The sequence below is a fragment of the Hippopotamus amphibius genome, chromosome 9 (genome assembly GCF_030028045.1).
Source record: "Hippopotamus amphibius kiboko isolate mHipAmp2 chromosome 9, mHipAmp2.hap2, whole genome shotgun sequence".
Taxonomy (NCBI): Eukaryota; Metazoa; Chordata; class Mammalia; order Artiodactyla; family Hippopotamidae; genus Hippopotamus; species Hippopotamus amphibius.
In genome coordinates this window covers 71,733,385-71,752,451 of record NC_080194.1, presented here as the reverse complement: position 1 = coordinate 71,752,451, position 19,067 = coordinate 71,733,385, and the positions used below count along the sequence as shown (strand labels likewise).

The following is a 19,067-nucleotide window of genomic DNA, read 5'->3' as shown; positions in this document are numbered from 1 at the left end:
TTGGAGAGCCCATGAATATTACAATAAATCATATTCATTTTCATTTTAGCACACCTTTGGCACAAACAACATGCTAGTTTCTGGTCAGCATACAGACTCAAAAGATGCAAGAGGGACTTCCCCGGTGATGCACTGGTTGAGAATTCTCCTGGCAATGCAGGGGACATGGGTTTGATCCCTGGTCCAGGAAGATCCCACATACTGCAGAGCAACTAAGCCCATGCACCACAACTATTGAGCCTGTGCTCTAGAACCTGCGAGCCACAATTACTGAAGCCCATGTGCCCCAGAGCCTGTGCTCCACAACAAGAGAAGCCACCTCAATGAGAAGCCCACACACCACAACGAAGAGTAGCCCCTACTCGCTGCAACTAGAGAAAGCTGGCATGTAGCAATGAAGACCCAATGCAGCCAAAAATAAAACAATTAAAAATAAATAAATAAATAAAAGTTAAAAAAAAAAAAAAAGGTGCAAGAGAACAATATGACTGACTTGTATTGACAGACTTGGAAAAAAGCACCAGATTGTTCTTTCTGATCCTTAACCATTCCTTCCTCTCCCATATCATAAGTGCACAGATGTCATTTTCTGTACAGAGATTTTGCATGGTTTTTGTTAAACTGACTCCTAAGTATTTTTGATGCTATTGTAAAAGAAATTTAAAAAATTATTTTCTGATAGGCTGCTCTCAACAACTTTGACGTTTATAACAGCTCTGAAAAGTTGGCACATTCATTTAACATATGAAGAAACTAGGACTTATAATGACTTACTCAATGTTGTAGAGCTCTTAGGAAATGCCAAACTAGGATTCAAACCCAAGTCTTTTCACACCAAGTTCAGAGCTCATTCTGTTATGTAGCTCTATGTGAGGGTAGATGAGAAACAGATACCTAGAAATTACAAGTGGTACAGAAATATCCAGTGGAATTGAAAAAAAAAAAAAACTATTTTAATATGACTCATAAAGAAACCAAGGCCCAGAGAGGCCTTTCCTGATCACCTGACCTAGCTGCTTTCTAGTCACTCCTTATCACATTACTTTATCTTTTCATCAAAGCACTTATTACTACTATTTAACCTCATCTGTTCTGTTCATCTTTTTTTTTTAAATTAATTAATTAATTAATTTTATTGGCTGTGTTGGGTCTTTTTTGCTGTGCGCGGGCTTTCTTTTAGTTGTGGTAAGTCGGGGCTACTCTTCATTGTGGTGCGCGGACTCTTCACAGCCATGGCTTCTCTTGTTGTGGAGCACGGGCTCTAGGCGCATGAGCTTCGGTAGTTGCAGCACATGGGCTCAATAGTTGTGGTGCACGGGCTTAGTTGCTCTGCAGCATGTGGGATCTTCCTGGAGCAGGGATCGAACCTGTGTCCCCTGCATTGGCAGGCGGACCCTTAACCACTGCGCCACCTAGGAAGCCCTGTTCTGTTCATCTTTGATGCTTCAGTGTGGTGGCCATAAAAACATGCCTCTCAGAGATCTCCTGATGTGGGCAGGGTAACTGACTGACAGCCCCAGCTGCTGACCCTCTGCCTCCCTCAACTCCCCATGCACTGTTCTCATCCAGAGACAAAGAATGGCAGGAGTACAAATACTGGCCTGTTCCTATGAGACGTGAGATTCCTTCAGTGGGAGACCTTCCACTGACCTGGCCGAAGCTGTCTTAGAACTGCACTGCAGTCTAATCCTCCTTCCTTCCTTCTCTCCATCACTGGTGTCAGACCTGCATCCCACAGAGGGCTTTCTTTCCTTCTTCAACTCATTCCCATTATCCTTCATAGACATCTCACCCAATAAATCTCTTGCATGTCTAAATGCATCTTGATAGCTGCTTCTCAGAGAACTAACATACCCAGAGTCTAAAACAGGGCTTGATGAACAAATGGCTGGCCCAGGTTCATCCTGCAAGTAATCCACAGACCCAGAATCAGAACCCGGGTCCCTGGTCCCCCAGGACAAAACCTTTTCTACTGAGATCAATCATCTGAAAATTATGTCCTTGGTACCTTTGCCCAGAGGACCACTGCTCTAGTGAATTTAAGGGGAAAATGTATCCACCAATGGCCAAACTCCATAGCTGGCCTTTCAGCTCTGTTTATAACTATGTGGACTCTAGTGGGCATGAAAACATCTGTCCTAGATTCAGAGAAAGCTGAAGCTATGGTTTAGGTCAACCAAGAAAATCTGGCTTAGGTTGAAAATAAAAGCAGCAAGAATTCTGTGTGATATTCTCTTAAAGGAATATAGAGAGAGCAGCTACAATGGCAAAGCCAGAGAAGGTCATCACAAAAGAGCAGAGAGAGCAGTGAATCTTTCCCAGGTCTTCATGAACATGCTGAAGACCCTAAACAGGTATCGTGACAGCGTGGGGCAAGGAACTATATCTAGAATTTCAGGGTATGGCTTAATATAGTTAAGCATATGGGTTCTGGAACCATACCATCTGAGTTTGAATCCCAGGTCCTTTACTTAGTAGTTGTAAGAACTAGGGAAAGTTACTGAACCTCTCTGTGTCTCAGTTTCTTCATCTGTTAAATGGGAATAACAATAGGTGCCTACCTCATGAGAGTCTATGAGTTAAGATCTGTGAAATGTTTTGAACATTGCCTCGTACATGGTAAGCTCTATGTAAATATTATCTCTTACTGTTAGTAGTAGTACATTTAAAGAGACACCTTTGTTTCTGAGCACTGCAATAACTTAAGTATAATGCATCTCAAATTAGGAAAGTCACCAAGGTTTATTTGATAAACACATTAATCACACAGAGTAAAAATGTTTCTGAGTTCAGACAAAATAGAGATCACGTTATTTAGGATGTGTCAGTTTTGGGGAGATAAGAATAGCATGGTATACACACTCACAGGGCTGCTGTGACGATCACAGAGTAGGCTGCAAAAATTTATGAGCCATACACTCAGCAGATATTTAATATGTGCTTATCATGTACCAAACACCATGCTCTATGCTTTAAGTGGACTCTTTTATAATTTTCATAATAATCTTGTGAAGAATGTCTTGTTTCTATTTTACTGATGCAGAAATTGAGCTCAGAAAAGTAAACTGACTTGCCTAAGACCATGTTAAGACTGAACTCACCAATATTGTGGATTCATGTGTTTATGATTCCAAGATCTTTGCTCTTTGTACTACACTGACCTTCTGAACCAGTGTGTGTGTGCGTGTGTGTGTGTGTATATATGCATCATACAAGTGTAAGATGAAACCTGGGTTTCAATTCTAGCCTTGCCAGTTAGCTGTACGCTCTTGAGCAAATTAGCTCCCCTCTCTTGACCTCCAGACACTGTCATCTGAGGAGTTCGGAACGAAACACTCTCTAAGGGCCCTTTGAGATCTCATATTCTAGAATCTTCTCAGTCTATGAAATCGACTCCCTTCTCTGTCCTGGCTGGGTGTTTTGGCTGTTATGATTCATCAGCCATGAAGAATTCGTTCACTGACCTCATCCACAAAAGGAGTGAGGAGGTGGGGAATAAAAGCAAACGGTAAATAAATGATAGATGTATAAAATAAAGTTCATGTCACTGGCATATCCTGTCTCTTCAGGTAAGTTAGAACATCAATCATTTTGAATTTTTCTTTGCTTTTTTGTTGTTCTTTTTTCATTGTATACCACTGTTTCAATATACAGAATTTTAGACTCTATGTCTTGTTATTAAGTTTAGAATGCTTTTGAAGCTTCTTTTTTTCCCCTCCTCAACAGTAAATTTCTCAAAACAACAGTGTTTGGAAATAAGTTGTAATTTTTTAAACTGTAATTTTATATAAATATAACTATTTATAAAGTTATAACCAAACACTATAACTAAATCATGCATTTGAATCACCTTTGGGAAGCTACTACGTGTCTCTACTAATATGATGACAGAAAGATAAAAGGGTCATGTTCTCAACCTCAGGTCTCTCACACATCTCCCCTCACTCCCAAACACTGTGCTCTAGCCTCAGTGAACTGTTTCTAGTTCCCTAAGCTTCTGCGAACTTGAATACCTGAACTTTGAGGTGGTGGATGTGTTAATTAACCTGATTGCAGTAATCATTTTACAATGTTTGCATATATCAAATCACCACGATGTACACTTTAAATATGTACAGTTTTGTCAATTATACTTCAAATAAAGAGGTGGAAAAAATAAATATCTAGTGTATTTATTTCCATTTATGTGAAAACAAAAGAGAGAGAAACATGAAGTAACTGAGAAAATCCTGTATTGATCAGTTTTAACCTAAGTTGATTAAAATGTCAATTTCTATCACTAGCCAGATAGGAGCTTGATATTGAAATTAAATTCAGAAATCGAAAAAGAATATTTTCTTCTTTTCACACTTGAGGTTAACCTCAAGTTGTTGTTGTTTTTTTAATCTGCTAGCTATATCTTGGCATATAGCCAGGCACAGTTCAGTTAAAAGCAGACAAAACTTGGTGAAAACTGAGGACCCCAGGACCTGGAACTACACACAGAAGAGGCAGGCAGTCACTAAGAAGGGTTCCAGGGGTAGTTTCGCAGAATGAACATAAACTAGAGTTCTTGACAAAGCTCATGAGGTCACTAAGAGTGGGTTCATGGCTTATGCTCTTCTCTGGCACGTGACCCTAGAACAGGACCTGGCAAAAACAGGTACTCAGTGTGCTGAAGGAGTGGACACAGAAACAGAAACTGGGCATCACTCAGAAATGTGGGCAGTAGAGTCCAAGAGGAGGAGGAAGCATGTTTAGGGAAAGCAGAAGTGGATGTTCTTCAGAAATTCAGGCAGACAGACCACTGGACACCCGGAAGTCAGCCACTGGGCGATGGGGCTCCAGCACTGGCTTAAGGGTTTCAGTAAGACTGGGGTCTCTGAGGGACTAAATAAAACAGGATAGGGTCTAGTCCTAGGTGGAATTTGATATGATAGGTCAACAGGGAAATGACTCAAGAATAGGAAAAGTAGACAACGTTCCAGGGCTGACATAGCTCATACACAAAATGAGGGTCAGAACTGAGCAAAAAAAGGATGAAGACTCCCAGAGGCCTGACTCCATGCTGGGGTGCAGGGTGGGCCTCAACTTGAAGGTAGAGTCCAAAGGCCTCTGGCATGAGTACAGAAGCAGAGGCTGAGAATCAGGTGACCTTGACACCAACATAACCTCTAGATCACTGTTTCCCAGACTTCTCCATTTTCTGGATGAGTGAAAACACTGCCTCTTTGTTTATTTGTTTGTGTACTTTAAAAAACTGACACACAGCACTCACAATTTTTCATCGTGTCAAATATGGAAAACTATTATTTACTGTGACTGCCATTTCACTCATTCACACACGCACGTGCACACACACATGGACACTAACAAAGCACACACCCATACAAAGAGAATCTCTGAATAAAGGGAAGTTTTAAACTCTGACTACATTTTACTTTATGAAAACTCACATTTTTCATTTTTGTTGTGGACTGAGGACATTTTTTCATAGCTCAGCACTGGTCTGTGGGTCGCTGTTTTGAAATATCTGCTGCAGACCAATATTCTCACACTGAGTTCCAGCCTTCCCAGGTCATCATGGGTAAGAAGGAGGGGCAGGCCATCTGGGTCCAGCTCCAGCTTACAGTGCTTGGCTACATCCCCTGCGATATTCAAAACAGCTCCCTCTCGCCTGTTTCATTTATTGTGTTCCATGCAAGATTTAGTTCATAAGCGATGCAAAAAAAAAAAAGTTTAAAAATCACTGGTCCCCAAGCTCCTAGTTTACTGTTGAAGAAACCTAGATCTACACACCGAATCAGTAACAAAGTTAAAACTAAACACCAAGACTTTGACTCCCACTTCAGACCCTATGGTCAGAAAGGTGACCATAGCTACTGATTTTGCAGAGTTCAGAGTCCTATGCAGAACTGTACATAACTGGATGTTTAATCATAATCAAGAGCTTCAGAGGTCCAAGGTGACCTTACCACTAAATTCAAAGTCCTAATTCTACCTTTAGCCAAAAATTAGAGTTGGGCTTTGGAATCTGGTCTGGGACCAATTCAACAATAATTTATTAACCCCCTTCACTAGAGATAATTAGAACTATTCAAAGAACAAAAAAGGGGGAGCATCTCATGGGATGTCTGGGAGCTATCCAAAGCTTCTGGTGTTGAGGAGCTGGAATGAGATGCTCTCATTTCTAACAGTCTGTGGGTTTGGCAGGTACACTAGACTTAATCTATGCTGGCTGGCTGGGGTGGTGAGGGGAAGTGTCTGGTATACAAGGCAAAGCAGGAAGGAGGATCAAGGCTTAGAACAAAGAGAAGAGGGTCAGGTTTCTCCCTGTCTCCCTTTCCTTCTCCAGAGGGTCTGGGCTTTGCTGCAGGTCAGGGCTGAAGCCTGTTCCAGGATAACGCAAAAGCGTCTGTGGGGATTTTACGGAGTTCATGTCCCAACTCAAAGCCTATTCTCAGGGTGACCAGACCCAGCTGTAGACAAAAAAACAACAAACAAACAAAAGATTGAGGAGGAAGGTCTGATATTTCAGGATTTAGAATAACAATTTTTTTTTTAAGGCATGAGGATTTCAGATCTGGCTGGAAACTGGTCTGGATGTTTATTTTCCTCATTGTCTCTGGAAAAAAAGGGTGGGTGATTCAGACAGCAGCCTCCGCCTGTGGGCTGGGGCCCGGGTCAGTCTCCACTCTGTTCTTCCCTCCTCCAGGGACCTGTGTCAGCCTGGGGAGAAGCCGCCTATCACCTCCCACATTTGCTCTAAGCTTCCAACAAGGGTCGCCTCGGAGGAGTGAGAGACCTGAGCTCAGTTAAAAACAAAAAACAAAAAAAACCCAAAAGGTAGGGGATGGAACAAGGGAGGAAAAGGTCCTCCCAGGAATGAGAAGAGAGAAAGGGTGAGGTCTTTGAGAAAGGCCTCTTTCCTCCCCACCCTCCTCCACTCCCAGCTTTTCCCCCCAACCCCCACTTCTCCCCTGGCACTCCTGCTCACTGCGTTGCTGGGGAGGGTGTGTGTGTGTGTGGGGGGGGGGAAGCACCAAGGTCACCAGAAGGCATCTGAGTGGACTGCTTGGCTCCACCACAGCCCTCCCTGCTGTGAGAAGTCCAGCTGGAATAAGGGGTTCTGATATTTAAGGCACCAATCATTCTCTCTGGAGAGGAAGGAGCTGTTTGAAGACCCTGATAACATTCCGCCACTGGAGGCTGAAGATTACCCCAAAAGCATACCTATGGGTATCATTTCATCCCAGAAGGGAATCGGGACTTAAAATAATTCTGCTGTTGAGTTACTGGGGAAATTCACAGATTACTAGAAGTTTAAATATTTACAAAATAGTTAAAGGAGGGGGGCAGTCTCACCCAAAATTTGAGAAGAGAAAAGGTGGGGAACAGATAAAGAACAATTGTTTGGAACTCTGGGAGGTCATCTTTCCATAGAGTTAGTCATATAACTACTGTGAAATTCCTGCCAGGGAGTTCAAGAAGGGAAAAAAGTTATAATAATAGACAGGATATGGAGGAGGCTCTGGTCTTATTTCAAAATCTTAAAGAGCTGCAGATGGGGCTCTGGTGACCTAAACTCCCTGAGCTTTAGTTCACAGTAGTTTGTTGGCTACTCTGAGATGGATCAAGTTATCTTGCTAATTTAGCCCTCTAAGATTAATATTAATGTATAGACAGCACTTTACTTTCCAAATGTTTAGTTCTCAGTGATATATCAACTTCTTGCTTCTTCTCCTTGCTGGCTATTTTGTGATTTACAAGCAGCCACAATAAACAGGCCTGTGAAAAGGGGTTTGGATAAATGAGAAGGAGTTAGAGCACACAGCCCTAGGATGGAGGTAAAAGCCTGGGATTCTAGACCTGGCAACACTGCTTTCTGGAAATGTCAGTGCCTTTAAACCTTAGCTTCCTTACTTGTGTGATAGGAATAATGCTAGCAGCCCTGCCTAACTCATTTTGTTTCTTTATACACAAAGGGAGACTGTTAAAGATTTGTAGACTATAGAGTTCTCTAAAAACGCCAGATACTTAAATCATATCCTGTTCACCTTGACCTACAGATATAAAAATCATCATTTTCACCAAAAGCACTACACAGAAAGCAGAGAAATAAGCAGCTACTGCTCACATTGTGCACCTACACATTTTCCCAGCTTCCTCCCAACCCTTCTGCAAGGGAGCATCATCTCCACTTTACAGATAATAACACCTCAAAGAGACAGAGTTACTTATTCAACATCCTAGAGCAAATAAATAGCAGGAGCTAGTGTGCCTTTCAGACTGCATGTGAGAGTGTGGGGCTGTGCGGGCTCTGAACCAGCAACTGAATAGAGGGATGACTGAGTAGGAGAAGCCCTTAGCTTAGAAGATTCAAAGGCATGAGGGCTTTCCTAACAGAGGACAACTCCTGAGCCCATGAATAATTCATCCATGCTCTGTGCTGGGAGCTGCCTCTTTTTGTGTGTGGTACATCTGGTTAGGGACAGCTGCCCACGACGGGGCCACAAATGTGAGGACTTGGACCTGCCTGCTCGTAAACAGCTCAGAACAGCTTTCTGCCCCCTGACTTGGGGGACTGAAGGCTATTTTGATTCCCAGAGGAAGGTGGGGTTCTTATTATTGCTTGTGCTCACGTGCACACACATACACACACACCCCTCAAACAAACGAACAACAAGCAAACACCATGCGTGTGATATGAAATCTTGATATCCATTCTTGGAATTGCTTTTCCTTTCTGAGCATCGTGCCTGGTTTCCTTTGGAAAGACTTCTCTATCAGCAGGCTGTTTTCTGTACCCGTGTGTCAATATTCAGACTCAGTGTCACTCCTGGTCTGGTCTTGATCCTAGACAGGTTTTATCCTAGGCATTTTTGGCTGGAATATGTGAGAAATTGGAGAGTGCCAGCAGAAAGAAGAAGCTGGGGTGGCAAGAAAGATTAAAAAAAGACTCCATCTGCTATAGAACCTCTTCCAGTTGAAAGTTAAAAACACAAGTTTTTTTTTATGGGTCCCATCACAACTCTTTTAAAAAAAGAAAGGAAAAAGGAGTATCTGCTTGAAGGAAGCCCCCCATGGGAAGAAATTTCTACAGGACCAACAGCAAGCAGAGGTATGGACTGCACAGCTCCAGGGGATACCTCTATGTAGAATACAATGTCAATACTCCTTTGGGAAATATAAAGCTTGAGGGTCTGCCAGGGGTCTACGGTCTGTGTTGATGAACCCATAGAGAAGCAGCAATATCGAGTGAAAAGAGAATTTGCTCTCTATTTGAAGAAAGGAAACTAAGACCTCAATCAAGTGACTTGTTCATATCATCCCAGCGCTGTGATGCGAGTTCAGGCATCCTTGCCCTCAGCCTACAGAGTCACCAAAAGAGCCTAATGGCTGGATTAAAGCTCTAGAAGTCACTAAATTCTTGGAATATTCCAGCCCAAAGCTTTCAGCAATATGGGCTGGTGAGGAGGGAAACCTGAGCCAGCTGCAGGACCCTGATGGAAGGGGTCAAGGAATGCGTCCAATCTAATACGTGGCGTCCACAGGGGCAAAACTATTGGGGCTTGGTTCTGGCAGATGTTCATATTCCAGGAGGTCCAGGACAAAGAGACAGCATATTATAATGCAAAGTCAGACCTGGGTTAGCTGTGACTTTGAGTCAAAATCGTTGCTATCTCAAAGGATTACTGTGAATTTTTAGTGAGAATTTACGGAAGGTCCCTATTTTACATAGAGTAGATGCTTAATACACAGCTCCTATTATTTCCTTTCATGGCCACTGAGGGTTAGATATCCGTACAGGATGCTCCTCACATGAGGCAGGTGCTGACGCTAACACTCAGGTAACTGGATTGTTCTCAACAAGCCTCAACAAAAGGAGAGCAGTGTCGTATTTAAGAAGAATCTCAGGCAGATGAGACTTGGATAGCCCATCTGAACCCAGCCAAGGCAGGGTTGTGACAGAGAAGAGCTTTAGTCCTGGAGTGCTAGGCAGGGAAGAAATAGCACTCAATTTCTTTATTTGAAAAACAATGGAAATGCAGTTGATAAAAGTGATTAAATGAAATAAAGTACTTAAGCAAAAGTAGGTAGTAAATGTTAATTTCCTTCCTGCTTTTCCTCAGATCCCAATTCTCAGCTAAAAGCAACACTGACTTGAGTGATTAATCTCTAAGTCCTTACCTGAGGGTTTTAGATAGATAGATATAGATTTAGATATATAGATATAGATATAGATAGATATAGATATAGATACTTTTAAGAAAGCCTCTAAATTAAAACATAACCTATTACGTGGCTGAATCTTTTTACATATCAGATTTTCCTATGAGAGGGAAGACAATCCCATTAGTCTTCATCAGAAAGACTTCACAAAGAATCCTAAAGCTCTATCATAGACAACTAATATCTTTGCTCTGGCAGTTAAACCACTTGACACCTAATAAAATAATCCCTTTAAAAAAGTTAAAAGTTAAAGGGAATATACTGTTTAATAGACAAAGCTGTTGAAAAATACTGGCTGGATTATTTGTTACCCGCTTAGTACTTCCCCTCCTTTCCTTCCCTCACTGAGCTGGTGGTGCGTGGGCTGGTGCCTCCCTCCCTGGTGATGCCTCTGTTACAGGACTTCTCTGTGACTGTCTAGTTATGTCTGTCCCCTCCACTAGATGATAATGTCTGAGTGCTGGAACTCTGTTGTTCATCTTTATAGCCTGTAGCCTCAGTAATTATGACAGGAACTGTTAAGAATAAGTGCTCCATAAAGATTTGCTGAATGAATGAGTGAATGAACAATGTATGGTTGAACAAACGAATATTCCTACCAAAGAAAGCAAGCCCAGATGATGTAACTCTACATATGTGAATCTGAATTATACTTAAATTCTATATTGTAAAAGTAGAGATTCAGACAATAACTATTTTTTAAGTATTGATATAAAAAAAAGATATTTGCACCAAGAGTAATATTTGCTACATCTCACGGATATGTTTTTCTTGGTAGGGACAATTCTAATCCCACAAGGGAATAGTTCTGTTAAAAGCAATTTGCTTTCTGGTTTCTCCCCCACCCAATTATACCTATTTCCTAAAAAGCTGATGTATTCCTTGGGCTTATTTCTCACATTTATAAAAGTTTTGACACTAGGGGGTCTATGGGTTTTTTCTCCTGCTTTTAAAAAATTCCTTATTTTCTTCTTTTTCCTCTTCTCCTTCTTTTTTTTTTTCTTTTTTTTTTGCATGAGTATTTTACTCCTTTATCAGGAATAAAATGAAAAACAAAACCAAAATCCAAAAAGCCTATAATAACAAAGATTTTGGAGGGGGGGAAGCAAAAAATTCCACACAGGAAGCAAAAATTATAGCAAAGAACTTAAGAGCAAAATGGGGGCTCATAATCTTTCCTCAAGGAAGAGGGCAGGACATCCAGTCCAGGCACAATCACTTACATAATTTGCAGAGCCCAGTGCAAAGTGAAAACGCACGGCCCTTTGCTCAAAAATTAAGAACTTCAACACAAGTAAGTGGAAAGATATCTTATGTTCATGGATTTAAAGAATTTACATTGTTAAAATGTCCATACTATCTAAAGCCATCAACAGATTCAGTGTAATCCCTATTAAGATTCCAATGGAATTTTTTACAGGAATAGAAAAAACAATACTAAAATTCACATGGAACCACAAAATATGCCAAATAGCCAAAGCAATTTGGAGAAAGAAGAACAAAGTTGGAGGCATCACACTCCCTGATGTCAAACTATATTACAAAAGCGGTAGTAATCAAAACAGTGTGGTACTGGCATAAAAACAGACACATAGACCTATGGAATAGAATAGAGAGCCCCAAGATACAGTTAATATTTGACAAGGGAGCTAAGAATACTCAAAGGAGAAAAGTCTTTCAGTAAATGGTGTTGGGGGACTTCCTTGGTGGTCCAATGGGTAGGACTCTGTGCTCCCAATGCAGGTGGCCCAGGTTCAAGCCCTGTTTGGGGAACTAGATCCTGCGTGCTTGCTGCAACTAAGAAGTCCTCATGCTGCAACTAAAAGATCCCGTGTGCCACAACTAAGACCTGGTGCAGCCAAAATAAATAAATAGATAGACAGACAGACAGATACATAGTGTTGGGAAAACTGAATATTCACTTGCAAAAGAATGAAATTAAAACCCTATCTCACACAATGCACAAAAATTAACTTGAAATGGATTAAAGTCTTAAATGTAAAACCTGAAACCATAAAAATCCTAAAAGAAAACACAGAGGAAAATTTCTTTGACACTGGTCTCGGCAATGACTTTTTGGATATGACATCAAAAGCACAAGCAAGAAACACAAAAGTAAACAAGTGGGACTACATTAAACTAAAAAGCTTCTGCACAGCAAAAGAAACAATCAATAAAATGAAAAAGCAATCTAAGGAATGGGAGAAAATATTTGCTAACCTCATATCTGATGAGGGGTTAATATCCAAAATACATAGGGACTCATAACTCAATAGCAGAAACGCAAATAACCTGATTAAAAAATGGGCAAAGAACCTGAAGAGACCTTTATCCAAAGAAGATATTCAAATAGCCAGTCGGTACCTGAAAAGGTGCTCAATATCACTAATCATCAGGGAAATGCAAATCAAACTAAAATCACAATGAGATACCACCTCACACCTGTTAAATGGCTATTATCAAAAAGATATGAGGTAAATGCAAGCAGAGATGTGGAGAAAAGGGAACCCTTGTGCACTGTAGGTGGGAATATAAACTGATACAGCCACTATGCAAAACAGTATGGAGGTTACTCAAAAAATTAAAAATAGAACTACCATATGACACAGCAATTCCACTTCTGGATATATCACTGAAGGAGTTGAAATTACTATCTAGAAGAAATATCTGCTCCCTTATGTTCATTTCAGCATTATTTACAGTAGGCATGACATGGAAACAACCTAAAGGTCCACTGAAGAATGAATGGATAAAGAAAATGTGACTATGTATATAAAAATCACTTACAGACACACACACGCACACACATAGTGTGTGTGTATACATATATGCACACACATTATATACACACATACCCACACACATATATATAGTGTGTGTATATATATGTGTGTATATATTAGCCATAAAAATGAAGGTAATCTTGCCATTTGTGACAACATGGATGAACCTTCAGGCCATTATGCTAAGTAAAATAAGTCACACAGAGAAAAACAAAATACTGTATAGTCTCACTTATATGTAGAATCTAAAATAACCAAACTGACAGAAACAGAATAGAAAGTAGTTTTCAAGGGCAAAGGTGGGGCAGGGGAAATGGGTGAAGATCAAAGCGTACGAAATTCCAGTCATAAAATGAATAACCCCTAGGGATGTAATATATAACATGGTGACTATAGTTAACAATACTGTGACAAATGTATACTTGAAAGTTGCTAAGAGAGTGGATCTTAAAAGTGCTCACTACACATACACACACACTCCGCCACATGTACATCTTGTTTATTCATTAATAGACATTTGGGTTGTACCCACATTTTGGTTATTATGAATAGTGCTGCTATGAACATTGTCTATGAATTTTTGTGTGAACACGTTTTCATTTCTCTTGAGTATATGCCTAGGAGTGGAATTGCTGGGTCATAGGTTTAAGGTTTTGAAAAACGGACACACTGTGTTCTACAGTAGCTGTGCCATTTTACTTTCCCACCAGCAACGTACGAGGTAGGATGTATGAGCAATGCATGTTTCTCCACATGCTTGCCAACAGTTGTCACTGTCCATATTTGATTACAGCCATCCTAGTGGGTGTGAAGTGCTATCTCATTGTGGTTTCGTTTTGCATCTTCCTAATGATTAATGATGTTTAATATCTTTTCATGGGCTTACTGGTCATTTGTATATTTTCTCTGGAGAATGTCTATTCAGATCCTTTGCCCATTTTTAAATGAGGTCATTTGTCTTTTTCTTGTTGTTATTGAGTTGTAAGAATCCTTTTTATATTCCAGATACTAGACACATAGATACTAGACCCTTATCAGATATGATTTGGAAGTAATTCCTCCCATTCTGTAGGAGGAATCTCTTAAAACTATTGATTCCTCAGCCCTAAGCCAGATCTACTGAATCAGTACCTATAAGTTAAAAGATAAAAATTTTTAGGGTGATTCTGATGAGCCACCAGGTTTGTGAATGAATAATCCAGACCAGAGCTTCTCAAATTTTAATGTGCATACAAATCACCTAGGGATCTTAATAAAATGTGGATTCTGAGGGAAATAGAAAATTTCACTAGAATGCCACAGTAATAATGGTTGCAAACATGATTCACTGATAAATGCTAAAATCAGCAGGCAAAAGTTTAAGGAGAAATTGGGTATTTGCACATGATTAAAGTATTTCTTCCAAAATACTTATTAATTACAAAGGCAAAGATAGTAGCTTTATAGTGGAGGAGCTTGGCAGATACCACCTTAACCAAGTGATCAAGGTTAAATTATCAACACCATGTGCCCCCTGATACAACATGCAGAGAAAGGCACATCACCTCTGTGGAAGTCTCCCCAAAACTTCAATCTAATCATGAGAAAACACCAGATGGAGGGACATTCTACAAAATACCTAACCAGTACTCTTTAAAAGTGTCAAGGTCAAACAAGATAAGACAGACTGAGGAACTGTCATCACAGATTGGAGGAGCCCTGGAGACAGAACCACCAAATCTAATGTGCTATCCTGGATTGAATTGTGAACAGAATAAAGACACTGGTGAAAAACCCAATACGCTGCAATTAACAGTACTGTACCAACCAATGGTAACTGCTCAGTTTTGACAACTATACCCTGGTTAAGTAAGATCTTAACATTAGGGAAATCTGAATGAAAGCTATACGGGAACTTGCTGTACAATTTTTGCAACTCTTCTGTAAGTCTAACATTATTTCAGAATAAGAAGCTTTAAAAATATGCAAACTCTGATTCTGTAAGTCTGGGTGGAAGTCTTTTGCCTTTCTAACAAGTTCCCAGGAGAGGTTGATGCTACTGGTCCACAAACCCCACTCTGAGTAGCAAGAGTTTAAACCAGTGGTTCTCAAACTCAACTGGGCATCGGATCACCAGGCGGGCTGGTTAAAACACAGCTTGCTGGGCTCCACCCCCAAAGTTTCTGATTCAGTAAGTCTGAGGTAGGGCCCAAGAATTTGCATTTCTAACAGGTTCCCAGATGAGGTTGATGTTGCTGATGAGCTAGGAGTGGTTTTTGTTTTTAAAGGGTTGTAAACAATTTAGAAAACAGGCATATGACTCAGAGACTGTATGTGGCCTTCAATTATTTACAGAAAACGGATGCTGAGCCCCAGATCCTTGCTACTTAGAATGAAGTTTTTAAAAGACACTCATGACTAGGTCTCGCCCTAGGTTCTTAGGTAACTGATTTGATATGGGTCCTTGGCATCAGCATTTAAAAAATATCCCTCTTTAATTCTGATGTGTAACCAGGTTTAGGAAACTACTGATTTAGGCTCTCCATCTGCCTCAAAAAAACCCTACTCCTCAATCATCCCAGAATTGAGGATGAGCCCCAAAATGTCAAAGAGCATTTCTGCAATTTAAAACTTATTTTAACAAGTTGAGTTACTCTTTTTGTGAAGGTTAACAAAACCCAAACATAAATCAGGATTTCCCCCTCTCCTCTGTCCCTTCCCAAGTAAATATAATGAACACTGGATTATACATCAATAATAATCACAAAGGATCCCAACTCTCCCCCTGCCCCCCCCCCCCAAATGACAAGGATAACTGTGCAGGATGGTCTGAAATAGACAGCAGGAACAGACACAGATGGATCAGGGAAGGGATCAAGGTGTGAGCTGCCCTGTGAGACGGCTGGCAGATAAAAGAGCCCAGAGAGCTAGAGAGCTGAGGGAAGGGGAAAAAGGTACAGAGCTGACAAATGGGGTGGTATGGAGGTACTTGAAGAAACACCATCAAGTACCTCAAGCTTCATCACAACCCCAGCATATCTGTTTCCCAAGTGAGCATAATTAGGGCCAGGAGGCCCTCTAATATTTGGCTAACTGCTTCACACTCTTACCCTTTGCCTATTACTCTGCTGCCACAGAAAGAGCCTTTAGCTACAGGCTGCTCTCCTCATTCAAGGAACACGAAGGCCATCATCTTAGCCCCAACCACCCAGCCTTTCCCAGGGAGCGCCGGGCCCCTTCTGGGAAAGACCCGTGCTTGTTCCCGTACCTGTGCTCTCCTCAGCCTGATTGAAGCCACAGATCTGGCAGATGCTCTGCACCCACTTATTCATGTCCTCCTCCGTCTCGGCCACCAGGTAAAAGGTGCGCTCGCTGGTCTTGATGTCAAACACGAAACTATCCTGCAGCTCCTTCTTGTTGAAGGTCAGGCCTGCATCCACCTGCTCGCAGAAGTTCAGGTTGATGATGCGCAGGGGCTTCTTGGAGTGATCATTCTTGTAGTATTCCAGAACGTCTGGGTCACCGCTCATCCGGCCGCTCCGCAGGATAAACCAGCGCTTCTTCCAGGCCTGAACAAGGAGTGAGAAGAGGGGGAAACATCATTAGTTACTTCAAGGCTTTTCACAGTTCCTCAGATATCACCAGGTTAAGGGTGAGGACTGTTGCATCTGCAGGCTGAGCATGGCCTCTATCTCCCTTTCATATTTCCCCAGAGTTTCAAAAACGGGGGATGACTTTAGAATGCATGTTAGTGCAGCATTTCACTATGGAAACAGGATCTTATCACTAGGAGATGAGATGTGGCATTCCACTTTTTAGATCAGGAAGTCAGGTGAGGACTAAAACACTTTAGAGCAATTATTCCATTAAGCTACAATATAGACTCAAATTCACAGTACTTTTAGTCAGGGTTGAACTTGTAAAACTGTAACATCTCAGTTTATGGATGGGGTCCCCACTAAGACATGGTGAGTTGAAGCATCAATGTCACACACAGCAAGTAGCAGAGAAACAAGTTTCCTAACTTTCAGTACATTGTGCTTTTTACTAAATCATGATGCCTTGGAAGAATCACACAGAAACTCTTCTAAAACTTCTCCGAAGCACATAAGTTCAGGATTTTTCCCATTCACTGTCATATCCCTGGTAGTTATAATGGACATACTAAGTACTCAATATACATTACTGAACGAATAAACTCCTTATATCATGTCATACTATAGAATCTAACACTTGATTACATATTCCCTCATGTTGTCTTCTACGTTCCATCTCTTCAATGAAATTGAGTAATCTGTCAGCAGACACAACACAGAGTGGTAAAAATATATCACATATAAAATAAAGCTTTGGGTTGACTCTATGCTTTACCACTGACTTAATGTGCAATTTTTATATAAAGTTATTTACTCCTTTGGATCTTGCTTTATCTATAGAATGAGAATCGACATCACCATAACATATAGTATTTATATTATGCAAACTCACACAAAGCACTATGTATACAACGCTAAAGCACTGCAAATGCCAAGGATCTGATTATCATCATAATTCTTTAGATCCTGCTGGGACCTTCAGTCTGTTAATCCTGCCACCTTGCACTCTCACCTTCGATCCCTGTCCTCACTTCCCTCCCTACCTAACTTGCTCCTGTGACCCATCATTGTAATCATTCCCTTGCTTTTTTCCCTCCATTCCTTTCCTTTATCTGGGAAACCACAACCCCTGGCGAAGTCTAATGCTCATCCTACTCTGCCTGTTCCCACTCAGCTGTATGTGGCTGGAGAAAATCATATAAATACGTTGGCTGCCCTCATTTGTTGGCAGCAAGTGAGCCCTTGTGCTGCCTGACAGTCCTCCTACATTTACCTGGTCTGTGATTTTTCTCTTGCTCTTTGGCAACAGTCTTTGAACTTCTCTCTCTTTAAACTTCCAGCACCTCCACTCTTTGATATAAGAAAATACAAGCAAGCAAAAGAGAATCTATACATGTTCCATCACCAAATTTACCAATCTGCCTGCATTTGTAGCAAACTAGTTTGTTGCTAGGGAGCATGGGCAGTTCACCCAGTCTAAAACCAACCTCCTTCCACTTGAGCATCCCCTCTCACCTACATGGGGACATCACTGTATCTCTGGCATCACTGCATTTTCCATCCCTCCTAGGATCATTCTGATCAGGACACCAACTTCCCGCATCTCAGAAGAAAAGTTAAAAGCTTGACTTGATCCCACATTCCTTCCAACTATGGCCCAGTTTTCTGCTCCTCTTTACAGTAAAACCTCAAAGAGTTTTCTATAGTACTAATCATTGTTTCCTCTCCTCCTATTTTCTTGGAAGCAATATAACCAGGCTGCCCCCTGCTCCCCTCACTCCCCACTAAAATAACTCAACAGAGGTCTTAAAGATCTCAATGCTGCTAAAGCAACTTTTGGATTTTACTTGATCTCTCAGCAACATCTGATAACAGTTTATTATTCCATTCTCTTTGAAGTACTTTCTTCATTTGGCTTCAGGGCTCACTCTCAATTTTCCTATCTCCCTGACCTCTCTTGTTCAGTCTCCAGTGCTGGTTCCTTCTCATCTCCCTGACCTCTAAATGTTGGAACGCCCTAGTGCTCAGTTCTCAGACTCTCTCTTTCTACACCCATTCCTAGGTTATTTTATTCCATTTCACAGCTTTAAAAACCATCTAACTGCTGCAATTTCCAAATGTATAACTTTAGCCCAACCCCATCTACCGAACTCTAGAGTCTTACACTCAACTCCTCTTTAACAGGCATCTCAAACTTAATGTGCTCAAAACTGAGCTCTTAATACCCTCCAAGCCTGCTCTTCCTGCAATCTTTCCGATCTCAGTTATGAGCAGCTCCAAGCTTCCCAGTTGCTCAGACCAAAGCTCTTGATGTCATCATGGACTCCTTTCCTTCCCATTCCACATCTAACCCAACAGCAAATCCTGTTGGTCCAAACAGTTCGAAATACATCTAAGACCTGGTCACTTCTCCACACTTCCACTGTTACTCACTTGGTTGAGTCCACCATTTGGTCCTCTTTCTGCTTCTATGCTTTCATCCTGTGATCTATTCTCA

The 19,067-nt window shown here is 41.1% G+C and overlaps 1 protein-coding gene across 1 annotated transcript in view; it reads right to left on the bottom strand.

The window, feature by feature from the left end:
* The window catches only part of GAB2 (GRB2 associated binding protein 2), a 178,805-nt gene that overhangs the window by 42,323 nt on the left and 117,415 nt on the right, over positions 1–19,067 (bottom strand). Inside the window, exon 2 of the mRNA XM_057748831.1 lies at positions 16,243–16,543. Within this exon, the coding sequence (XP_057604814.1) occupies positions 16,243–16,543 (301 nt within the window). The remainder of the gene's footprint in view (positions 1–16,242; positions 16,544–19,067) is intronic.